This window comes from Macrobrachium rosenbergii, chromosome 10 (genome assembly GCF_040412425.1).
Source record: "Macrobrachium rosenbergii isolate ZJJX-2024 chromosome 10, ASM4041242v1, whole genome shotgun sequence".
In the NCBI taxonomy this organism is placed as follows: domain Eukaryota; kingdom Metazoa; phylum Arthropoda; class Malacostraca; order Decapoda; family Palaemonidae; genus Macrobrachium; species Macrobrachium rosenbergii.
Genome location: NC_089750.1, coordinates 70,259,535 through 70,272,206, shown reverse-complemented (window position 1 = coordinate 70,272,206; position 12,672 = coordinate 70,259,535). Strand labels below are relative to the sequence as shown.

Sequence of the window (12,672 nt, the reverse complement as noted above, 5' to 3'; positions counted from 1 at the left end):
GAGAGAGAGAGAGAGAGAGAGAGAGTTTGCAAAATACTGTTTTGTTAACGTGGTCAGAAATGTAATGAAAGAACACGTACGTTTATACTTGTGGAGAAGGAGACGAAGAAGAAGAAGAAGAAGAAGAAGAAGAAGAAGAAGAAGAAGAAGAAGAGAGAGAGAGAGAGAGAGAGAGAGAGAGAGAGAGAGAGAGAGAGAGAGGGCCGCAACAAATCCTTCACGAAGGCCATAAGGAAGTCCAACTCGCTTGATGATGATGTTACAGACAAAAAAAAAAAAAAATGTAGATCACATAAAAAACGAAGAAAGCTTTAAGTGAGGTAAGATGGCGCATCAAAAAAAAGAGAGAGAGAAAAAAAGCTAGCTCATCAGCAGCGTTAACTCTCATACTTCTTTCTGCCCGTAGCTACAATTACCAAAGCTGCAATTAGGTACGTAGGTACACGCATGCCTCATACATCAGCTACAACGTCCATCCTTCAGACTCCCAGTGGGTATGATAATGGCCTTGTTTTTAATAATTCTGTTCTTTCTTTTACCTTGTCCTAATACAGTTGCAATTTGGGTTGGTCTTGTTATGGAATTTGAAGGGGAGATTGGATGGGGTTGCGTCTTCCATGGAGGAGGAGGAGGAGGAGGAGAGAGAGAGAGAGAGAGAGAGAGAGAGAGAGAGAGAGAGAGAGAGAGAGAGAGAGAGAGAGAGAGCTGGGCGGGAGGTGTACTGACTATGGTTACATCTCAAATGATTACGATTTCTTTGTTCTGTGCGTCTATTCTGAGAGATTCTAAATTTAAATTATTTACCTGGTTAATTATTATAGTGCTCTTAACTCACAAATACGTATAGCGATATGAATTTTATAAAAAGTTTTATAAATATTCCTTTTCGTACATGACTGTTTCCGTCCATGAATATATATGACAAATCAAAAATATCAGATATATGATAAATCGAAAATAATCGGGAATAACACAAGAATCAGAGTAAACAAACAATCTGTTAACAGCGGTAAACAGACGTATATAAACAAATAAAACAAACAATGCCAAAGGAAGACCATACCAACAGCATTCTGGGAAAAGCTTAAACATTACTACGATCTAAAAAAAAAAAAAAAAAAAAAAAAAAAGGGAACGCACTCTTCACCTCCATTAGAGCGAGCAGGAACCGAAGACACGATAGAAAAGAGGCTGGGTCTGTGGGCGTGGCATCCGAGGTCAACCACGGAAAGGCGGGTATAAATAGGGCATTCCCGCCGCCCGACAACACAATCGACCTGTTGTTAGCGTGCCATCGCCATGTTCAAGAAGGTGGGTCAAGAAGTTGTTGAGGTTAACCGTAGCAATACTGTCTTCGTAAACACTCAGTAGTTTTTGTTTTGCACTGGCCTGGTGAAGAGAGGCACTTAGCAAACTTATATTTAAGTAGTGATTGTGTTTTCAACGTAAACAGACTGACAACAGATACATTTCGAAACCGATTTCGTAGACTTTTTCTGGTAATGGGGTAGTGACTATGATTTATGCGAATTAGGCTACGAAGTTGCTAAGAACTGGGGCACTCTCAGCCATTCAGTGCTATTCTGGTTATGGAGAGGACCTGGGAATAGTTTTGGTTTCCAAAAAGTGGACTCACACAAATGAAGCTAATATGTCCGTTAAATTTAAGAGAAAATTTACATCATTTGAATTCTAACCAATAGTTACTAACTTTTATATAGAAAATTCTTATTTCAAAATATTGGACATGCACAGATGAAGCAATTACGTCAATTGAACTAAAGATAAAAGTTACATCATGTGAATTCTAACCAATGGTTACTAATTTTTATATACATAATTTTTATTTCCAAATGTTGGACATGCAATTATGAAACTTATATGCCACCTGAATTGAACATAAAAGTTATATCATTTGAATTCTAACCAACAGTCATTTAATTTTTATATAACTAATTTTTATTTCCAAAAAGTGGACTTGCACAGACGAAGCTAATATGTCGCGTGAATTGAAAAACAAAAAGTTAGATCCTTTGAATTCTAAACAATAGTTACTAGTTTTTATATACATAATTTCTATTTCCAAAAATTGAAATGCACAGACGAAGCTAATATGTCGCGTGAATAAAAAAAAAAAGTAACATCATTTGAATTTTAACCGATAGTTACTTATTTCTTTATAAACAATTTTTATTTCCAAAAATCTGACATACATCTGCCGAATTGAAGAGAAAAGTTACACCATTTTAATTTAAACAAGTACTTATTAACTTTTATATATATTGAATTTGTATTTCCAAAAATTGGACATACACAGACGAAGCTAATATAATGTCAGCTGAACTGAAGAGAAAAGTTACATCATTTTAATTTGAACCAATTTACTAATCTTTATGAACATCTCTTTTCAGGTAACTCTGTTCTGCTTGGCAGCCTTGGCTGTGGCTAGGCCAGATAAGCCAGCTCCTCGTCCTTCTGGGTATGGGTACTCTGCCCCTACACAGCCCCCACCACCCCCCGTTTACAGTCCCCCTCAACCAACTTATTCCGCCCCTCAACCATCCTACTCTGCTCCTCAGCCATCCTATTCCGCCCCTGCTCCATCCTACGAGGAACCTGAGGTGAGGATTGTTTACTTTCCTTTTCATACTTTAAGCTTGTTATTATAGACATATATATACATACATATACATATACTGTATATGTATATGCATATATATATATATATATATATATATATATATATATATATATATATATATATATATATATATATATTTATATATATAATATATATAAATATAAAATATAAAATATATGTATATTATATATATACATTACACAATATATATATATATATATATATATATATATATATATATATATATATATATATATGTGTGTGTGTGTGTGTATTGTATGTCATGCTAGCAAGAAAAATTACCTTTAGGCTAATTAGTTGAGGTTTTGGTTTTCTTTACTGATTATCTTCCGATGAAAACACCTGGTTAGGCATTTAAACACGATTACTAAGCATCATTCTAATTTCTTTAATGTAACATGACTTCGCTGAATGCGTGTTGGCGTAAAATACGCTTCTGTATTTAAAATTCAGTACGTAGTCTTGCACACACGCTAATACAATTCTTACCATGATCACATGTATATAGTACTTATTGTTCTAATCTCTGTTAATATAAAGAATGCATTTCAATCCAACCGCACACTTCGAAGTAAGAGAGTATAATATATCATTCTTCTTTGATTGCCGCAGAAGGGAATGCCCTTCGACTTCGAATATGCCGTGAACGATCGTTACAAGGGCCTCGACTTCGCCCACGACTCCGAGTCCGACGGAAATGTTGTCAAGGGCGAGTACCACGTCCTCCTCCCCGACGGTCGCACTCAGATCGTCTCTTACACCGCCGACGCCTACAACGGATACCAGGCTGAGGTCACCTACGAGGGAGAAGCCCAGTACCCAGAGCCCCAGCCTTACACTCCAGCCCCTGCTTACTCAGCCCCTGCTCCTGCTTACTCAGCCCCTGCCCCAGCCCCTCAACCTTCCTACTCAGCCCCAGCCCCAGCACCTGCTCCTGCTTACTCAGCCCCTCAACCTACCTACTCAGCCCCGTCAAGGCCCAGCTCCCTCTACGGCGCTCCCAGAAATTAGACACTGAACATTGCCCTGAATTTTATACAGATGAATATTTATGTACTATGAAAATTGCAGACCGTAATATATGAACTATAAAAAAAAATCTGAGTTTTTAATCAATACCATTCTACGAAAAATCTTTCATAGTTTCTTTAAAAAAATGTGTATTTCCCATTTGTTTTCTTATTACAATAGTAATTTACTATCGTTATTAAAAAAATTACAGTTAGCCTTCGTTAATTATTAATTTGATTGTATACTATTTATAATTGCAATAATACGTCTCTCCAACACGACAGAGAAACGTGTTTGCGTAATTTCCGTCTTTTCTTGTTACGACTGCTATAACTGACGCCCCCCCGCCCCACACAAAAAAAATTCAAGTTATCCTTCGTTAATTTGCTTACTTGATTTTAAACTATTAATAACAGTAATAAATGTATTCTCCAACACGCCAGAATATATAAATGTGTAAGAGTAATACCCCCCTTTTTTTTCTTGTTACAACTGAACTAATTAAAGAAAAATTTTAAAGTTAGCCGTCGTTAAATTGTTGAACTTAATTGAATATAGAACTTAGGTCAAAGGCCAAGCACTGGGACCTATGAGGTCATTCAGCACTGAGACGGAAATTGACAGTAAAAAGTTTGAGAGGGGTAACAGAAGGAAAATCTCAAAGCAGTTGCACTATGAATCAATTGTCAGGAGAGGGTGGAAAGTAAGATGGAAGAAAAAGAATATGAAAGGAGGTACAGTAAAATTAACGAAAGGGTTTGCAGCTAGGGTGAGAGGCACGCTGCAAAGAACCTTAAGTAATGCCTACAGTGCACCGCATGAGGTGCACTGACGGCACTACCCCCCTGGATCGTTAAATTGTTAACTTGATTATATACTGTTAATAGCAATAAATACCTTTCTGCAACAGCTGAACTCATTGACAAAAAAAAAATAAAAAAATTAAAGTTCGCCCTCGCTAATTTGTTAACTTGATCGTATACTATTAATAATCGCGATATATGAATTTCTCCAACACGGCAAAATATAAAAATGTGTACGTATAATTTCCCGTTTTTTTTCTTGTTACAACTGCCATGATTAAAAAAAAAAAAAAAACATTTTAAGTTAGCCATCGTTAACGTGTTAACTTGATTATATGTACAATCAATAACTGCGATAATACATTCCTCCAACACGGCAGAATATAAAAATGTGTATGTATAATTTCTCTTCTTTTTTTTTTTAGCTTCAACTGAACTTGCCTTTGTTAATTTGTCAATCTGATTATATACTATAAACAATAGCAATAATATGTTTCTCCAAAACGGCAGAATATATAAAAATGCGTATGTGTATTTTCCCATTTTTTGTTACAACTGCATTAACTGACAGACAAAAAAAAAGAGCAAAGGTAGTCTTCTTTATTATGATAATTATTGATTATAGCGAACGCGAAATTTCTCCAACAATGCAGAGCATAAAAGAATAAGGTTGTAGCTTTTTTATTTCGCCCAAAGGCTTTTCGTGGCAACATGCGAGGAACAAGATCTCCGGTAATCGTAACTTGACGTAGGGTTTTAAAAGAACGATAACACTTACCGCGCGATGTTCCTGCGTGGATGCCCAGCCCGAGAAAAGAGATCAGATGGACATTTTGAGGGTATGAACGCCTGGCATGTTAAAAGTTCCAAAAAAGAGCAAAAGTTTTTGATCTATCACAAATTGATTTATTTTGGCATGTTGAAAGTTCCAAAAGAACAAAAGTTTTTGATCTGTCACGAATTGATCTATTTTGACATGTTAAAAGTTCCAAAAGAACAGAAGTTTTTTATCTATTCTGGCATGTTAAAAGTTCCAAAAGAACAAAAGTTTTATATCTTTTTTGGCATGCTAAAAGTTTCAAAAGAACAAAAGTTTTTGATCTGTCACAAATTGATCTATTTTGACATGTTAAAAGTTCCAAAATAACAGAAGTTTTTTAATCTATTCTGGCATGTTAAAAGTTCCAAAAGAACAAAAGTTTTATATCTTTTTTGGCATGCTAAAAGTTTCAAAAGAACAAAGGTTTTTGATCTGTCACGAATTGATCTATTTTGACATGTTAAAAGTTCCAAAATAACAGAAGTTTTTGATCTATTCTGGCACGTTAAAAGTTCCAAAAGAACAAAAGTTTTATATCTTTCTTGGCATGCTAAAAGTTTCAAGAGGACAAAAGTTTCTGATCTATCACAAAAGTTTTTGATCTATTTTGGCATGTTAAAAGTTCCAAAAGAACAAAAAAATTTTATCTATCTCAAAAGTTTTTTTTTTAATCAATTTGGCACGTTAAAGGTTCCAAAAGAACAAAAGTTTTTGATATATCACAAAAGTTTTTTTTTTTTATCTATTTTGGCATGTTGAAAGTTCCAAAAGAATCTTGTTTCACAAATGTTTTTGGACCTGTTTTGTGGATTAATTTAACGGCATTTCTTAGTCTGATTATCGATGCATTAACTTCTAAGACGAGTATCTTCACGGGAATTCTCTTATTTGAAAGTTGAATGGGGGAAAAGCTAAATCACGCCAGATGTAAAACCCAGATGAGATTATGTCAATATAAAATAAATAAAATACAATCATATAAATGTCAGTGACATGACGGAATTGGAGCGTCTCTTAAACTTGTTTTAATGACTTTACTATCAAAGAAGGTGACTTTCCAATCAAAGAAAAACTGTGTAATAACTTAAAAGTAAAATAGTTGACTTTCAGAAACTGGCTGAATGATATCGAGGCATCTCTCAGCAGAACACGGACGCTGGCATCCAGCGAAACGAGAAACAAGACCTACCACAGACCAATAATACCTAGCTTAGATTTGCTCCACGTGTAAAAAAATTTGAATTTGTTCTATCCTCTTTATGTAATATGGCGTCGCAACACCTACGGTCGTTGACGCCGTTTTTCAGTCTTTTCCGATTCATCGATTCATTAGTAATCTCGCCGATAATACCTAGCTTAGATTTGCTCCACGTGTAAGAAAATATGAATTTTTTCTTTTCTCTTTCTGTAATGTGGCGTCGCAACACCTATGGTCATTGACGCCGTTTTTCAGGGCTTTTCCAGATTGATCGATTGATGCGTAATCTGATCAGTAATACCTTATTTAGATTTGCTCCACGTGAAGGAAAATATGAACTTTTTTCTATTCTCTTTCTGTAATTTGGCGTCGCAACACCTCTGGTCACTGACGCCGTTTTTCAGAGTTTTTCCCGATTGATCAATTGATGCCTAATCTGCCAAATAACACCTTGCTTAGGTTTTCTATTCTCTTTCTGTAATATGGCGTCGCAACACCTAAGGTCATCGATGCCGTTTTTCAGTTTTTCCCGATTGATTGACTGATTTCTGGCTATCAAAACTGGCGTCACAAGTTTTCCCCGAATTAGAATCTTGACACCAGCCTAGTATGAGAGCGAATAACCTGGCTACAGTGAGCCACCTGGTCGTAGTCAATGCAGTCTCGTATGTTAAACAAGCGAAGCTTCCAATAAACGAGAAAATTTTCCGTGGTAATTTTTTCCTATCGGAATGTAAAGCTCAACGAGGACTGGTTTATACAAAATATCTATTTTAATATTTATTTAATATTCAAATATTTGAATAGCCTACATATTTGAAAACAAAAACGATCTCCCTGATGATTTCTAAAGACACCTCATGAACGGAATAATTTGATTTGAAAACCCCCTAAATAACAAAATAAATGGTGTTTAATACCCTAAACCACTAAATAAACATTAAAAACACGTTTTCACTTTGTTTCACCTGTTTAGTACAGGGGAATATTTTTACCTTCAACACCTCACTTAACTAATACTAGATCTCAAGAGGGAAAAGAACACACTATGAATTAACCTGAAATAACGCCACAAAGAAATGTATTGCTAGCTTCCTGGTATTAGAATTCACTCCCTCCCTCCTCCCCGCCAGCCTAATCGCTTTTCAGTATTTACCTGGTCACAACAACAAAATACCTTTAAACAAATACACTAAACTCATGCTGGGAAACCTTTGTTTATTTTCATGTAAACGAGTAAAAATGTGTGGTATTTTTCATTTTTAGGGTAAACTCATGTTTTTTATGTTTATGTTTCACTGTCCTATATATATATATATATATATATATATATATATATATATATATATATATATATATATATATATATATATATATATATATATATATATATATATATATATATATATATATATATATATTATATATATATATACACATATATGTATATGTGTATAGGCTATATACCGAAAAGATGGAAAAATAACCGCTTGGTAACAGATTGGCAAAGTAAGTCCTGTATTCGAAACAACGGCTCTTTCAAATAAATGATGTATTATTTTACCAAACACCAAGTGTGATAAATGATCGGTAGATCCACTGGATGCGAAGATACTGATAATGCACGAGTTACGTCAATAAACAGTATTACTGCGACTTTCAAAAAAACGCGTATATAGTATATACTAAACGTGACGCCGATAACAATAATAACATGAAAATAACAACACTGTCATAGAATATTTTAACACTCACCACCAGCCGGGGAAAGCGACGGCTGTCCTTCCAGTGTATTCAGTCGTAGTGCAATCCTTATGTTCTCTAGATAGGGTCGAAGACCATTGAGATCCTTTGGGAGACGTCCTTATGCTCTCTAAATAGGAGCGAAGATCCTTTGGGAGACGTCCTAATGCTCTGTAAATAGGAGCGAAGATCCTTTGGGAGACGTCCTTATGCTCTCTAAATAGGGCGGAGGTCCTTTGAGATCCTTTGGGAGACGTCCTTATGCTCTCTAAATAGGAGCGGAGATCCTTTGAGATCCTTTGGGAGACGTCCTTACGCTCTCTAAATAGGAGAGAAGATCCTTTGCGATCCTTAGGAAGACAGTTACTTCATGAGACTGAGACAATTCCGTCATCCAAAGTACTTTCAGATATATGTCAATCAGCACGCAGGCTGAGTGCTCGCAGAATATGATGATTGCGGTGAAATGCAAAATGGTACTACAATGCTTCTAGGCAACAGGTTTAAACTGCCATCATTTTAATTTAGCTGACCGTTTATGTCATGTTCAATGATTTTCTATTATGATACTACACTTGATAAAACAAATTTATTAGAGAATTTACTTTAGCCAGTCATTTCCGCACTGACTGGATTCCGTCCTGTCAACCCGAGGGGTTATAGGAACTCCAAGTTGAGAGGTGTCTGGTCTACAGATGTTGACAAGTGTGGCGACCGATTAACAGATTATCTATCACCTGTTTAAGACCTTCATCGCCAGATCTTAGAAGAGAAGAAATGTCATGAATTTCTCACAGTCATTTACGATGCGTATTCTTTATCCTCCGAAAGCCAGACCTGATTCTTCCTTTGCAGTTTATTAATAGAGCGTCCTCATCCTAACATTCTGTCTTGGAGGAATTCCTGAATATGCTGGCCTTATGCTTGTACAGACTCTTACTCCATAGACATGCCTGGAATTGGAATTGGTATATAGAATTATGCCAAAGGCCAAGCATTGGGACCTATGAGGTCATTCAGCGCTGAAAGGGAAACTGACAGTAAAAGGTTTGAAAGGTGTAACAGGTGAAACAATTGTTAGAGAGGGTGGAGAATATGAACGGAGGTACAGTAGCTAGGGGCCTAAGGAAGGGACGCAGCAAAGAACCTCAATAATGCCTACAGTACAGCACGTGAGGTGCACTGACGGCACTAACCCCCTTAGGGGATAGACATTGAATGTGACCGGGTGTACACGTGCAACTTGATCGTATCTGATATACCAGATATTCATGTTTATCTGGATTCAAAAAGAGGACTTCAGAGGACTTCCTCTTGGCTGGAAAGGACTTCTTATCAACTACCAACTCACTACTTAAACAATGCCTGTATGACTTACATATGCACTATGAACGTTTTGTGGTCTAAAACATTTTGCTCTTCATCTTTACATTAGAACTTATCTTCCATTCAGCTTAAAGTGAGGCCATCAGTCAAATTCCTATAAACATGACACATCCAAAATTATCTTCCTGTAAGTCACTTCTGTCTACATAAACAGACCATAGCAACCAATCCTCTGAAACGTGACAGCTTTTTCCCACAACAAACACTCTATACCCAAGTTCCATCTTCGTTCCCCATTTCCTACTTTTATTCATCCTCAGGTACTTTTCTTATCCCTTGTTGACATATTGCTTCTTTCTTTCTGTATCTCGCTTTACTTCTTTCTGTATCTCGCTTTATCTTTACAGTCTCTCACTTTACATAATGACTGCCACATTCTTTGGAAGCTTGAATTTCAAGTCTATGGCCCCTATGGTGGGCTTGTTCCATATGAATAGGGTTCACCTCCTGAATAATAATAATAATAATAATAATAATAATAATAATAATAATAACCAAAACGTTTCCCCGACAAATCACTCAATATCACACCGGAATCAAACGCGACACTGCGGCTGCCGAGGGCTAAGTGATACTACAGTACTTGGCCGAGTACCACTTAACCCCGCTTGCGCCCGCTAGTTTCTCTGAAACAACGCTGTTCGAAGCGATGGTTTCCTTACTCCAACAATGGCAGTGCGTTTCAGACCGTAGATATATAATACCTTCATGATTTTAACAAAGTTATTATTATTGTTATTATTATTATTATTGAGCAGCTGTTCGAAGTGATGGTTTCTTTATTCCAACAATGGCAATGCGTTTCAGACCGTAGATATGAAATAACTTCATGAAAATAATGAAATTATTATTATTGTATTTATTATTATTAACCAGATGTTCGAAGTGATAGTTACTTTATTATAGTTACTTTATTCCAACAATGGCAATGCGTTTCAGACGGTAGATATAAAATACCTTCATAATAGTGATAAATTATTATTATTATTATTATTATTATTATTATTATTATTATTATTATTATTATTATTATTATTATTATTATTATTGCTGTTCGAGGTGTTGGTTACTTTATTCCAGCAATGGCAATGCGTTTCAGACGGTAGATATAAAATACCTTCATAAAAGTGATAAAATTATTATTATTATTATTATTATTAATATTATATTATTATTATTATTAAGCAGCTGTTCGAAGTGATGGTTACTTTATTCCAACAATGGCAATACGTTTCAGACCGTAGATATAAAATACCTTCAAGATAATAATAATAATAATAATAATAATAATAATAATAATAATAATAATAATAATATTATTATTATTATTATTATTATTATTATTATTATTATTATTATTATTATTATTATTATTAAGTAGCTGTCCGAAGTTTATTTGCTATTAGTGAACTTCGGACACCTGCTTTATAATTTACCTGCTGAAACGAAGAACCTTATTATTATTATTATTATTATTATTATTATTATTATTATTATTATTATTATTATTCACAAGCACAAAGGATATCAACTAGCGCGCTCCCATACAAAAGAACGTGGTCATAAAAAAAAAAGAAGAGAATAAACTGTACGAAACATTAAATCAACTAAAACTTTATTCACAATATTCGGAGGTAACTAGGTTTGAGTGTAGTCTATGGTAAGTATATGTAAAGGCTATTGTAGAAAGGCTATGGTAAGACAGCAGGCTTGACAACAATTCTTATATAGTCAGCACTATCGCCATTTATTGAATTCAATTGAATATAGAATTTAGGCCAAAGGCCAAGCACTGGGACCTATGAGGTCATTCAGCGCTAAAACCGAAATTGACAGTAAAAAGTTTGAAAGGCGTAACAGGAGTAAAACCTCGCATGTGCACTATGAATCAATTTTAGAGAGGGTGGAAAGTATAATGGAAGAAAGAATATGAAAGGAGGTACAGTAAGAGGAACGAAAGGTGTTGCAGCTGAGGGCCGAATGCCGAAGGCACGCTGCAAAGAACCTTAAGTAATGCCTACAGTGCACCGCATGAGGTGCACTGACGCCACTACCCCCCTACGTGGATCGCCATTTATTGCACGTTCCTGTTGAGGCTCCACGATGGAACGCGCTCGGAGCTCTTGAATTTCCTTGTGGAACGTTTGTTCCCCAACAGCATCATGGATGTTGACGCGGTCTACTAGTTACGTTTATTTGTTTTGCTGCTTTGTTTGCATAGCATTTTATTTGTATGTTTATCTTGCGCTTTTATTTGCATTTTACTTGTTTTCACATTTATATGGCCCTTTTATTCTATGGTAGTTTGCTTATCGTTTATGCTTGTTTATTCTGTTTAATATTTGTACTCATATTTGACTATATATATATATATATATATATATATATATATATATATATATATATATATATATATATATATATATATATATATATATATATACTTGCATGATAATAGCAGGACCAAAAATATTCAGTATTAGAATCACTGAACCATATATCGTTATAAATAAAAACTAACTTTGCGTTATGAAATTTCAGAAGTAGGAAAATGTCATAGTGAATTAACAGCAATTTGAATTTCAAGTTTTTTTTTAACGAAAACGAAAGACTACAAAACATTTGTGATAGGCTGACATGAAATTACGATTTCTAATCTTTGGAATAAAGCTTGCATGAAACAATAATAATACCAATTCAAGCATATGAGAGAGACACAGAGAAGAACATAGTTATTAGAAATGTATGACGTAGGTTCAAGTGCTTGGGGCAACAAGAGAGAGAGAGAGAGAGAGAGAGAGAGAGAGAGAGAGAGAGAGAGAGAGAGAGAGAGAGAGATAATAGTTCACAGTACATGGGCACATGAAAAAAAAAAGTAGCAGAACATCCTTCGCGATCATCATACGGAAGTAACAATCACCGGAAGGAGGTCGCCCCTGGGAAAAAGGAACAAAAAAAAAAAAAGTTACATATACATTAAGTGTTAGCAAGCCCTCTCCCTTCTCCCTACCACACCTAATCACCCCCCAACTCCCGGGCCTCTTGAAAA

The 12,672-nt window shown here is 35.3% G+C and overlaps 3 protein-coding genes across 3 annotated transcripts in view; 2 read left to right on the top strand and 1 right to left on the bottom strand.

Moving 5' to 3' along the window:
• The window catches only part of LOC136842825 (kinetochore protein Spc25-like), a 517,729-nt gene extending 508,544 nt beyond the window's left edge, over positions 1-9,185 (bottom strand). Inside the window, exon 1 of the mRNA XM_067110695.1 lies at positions 8,250-9,185. The gene's annotated coding sequence lies outside the window, so the exon portion shown is untranslated. The remainder of the gene's footprint in view (positions 1-8,249) is intronic.
• LOC136842827 (cuticle protein 7-like) overlaps positions 1-12,672 on the top strand; it is a 52,433-nt gene that overhangs the window by 28,789 nt on the left and 10,972 nt on the right. The window lies entirely within an intron of this gene.
• Positions 1,250-3,770, top strand: LOC136842831 (cuticle protein 7-like). Its single transcript, XM_067110702.1, has 3 exons — positions 1,250-1,311; positions 2,412-2,621; positions 3,275-3,770. The coding sequence occupies exons 1-3, from the start codon at positions 1,300-1,302 to the stop codon at positions 3,671-3,673; spliced, it is 621 nt and encodes a 206-aa protein (XP_066966803.1). The 5' UTR covers positions 1,250-1,299; the 3' UTR covers positions 3,674-3,770.

Bases quoted from the DNA above. Each gene is read 5' to 3' on its own strand.
- LOC136842831 (XM_067110702.1), top strand. The intron at 2,622-3,274 runs GTGAGGATTGTT...TGATTGCCGCAG, and splicing joins CATCCTACGAGGAACCTGAG to AAGGGAATGCCCTTCGACTT.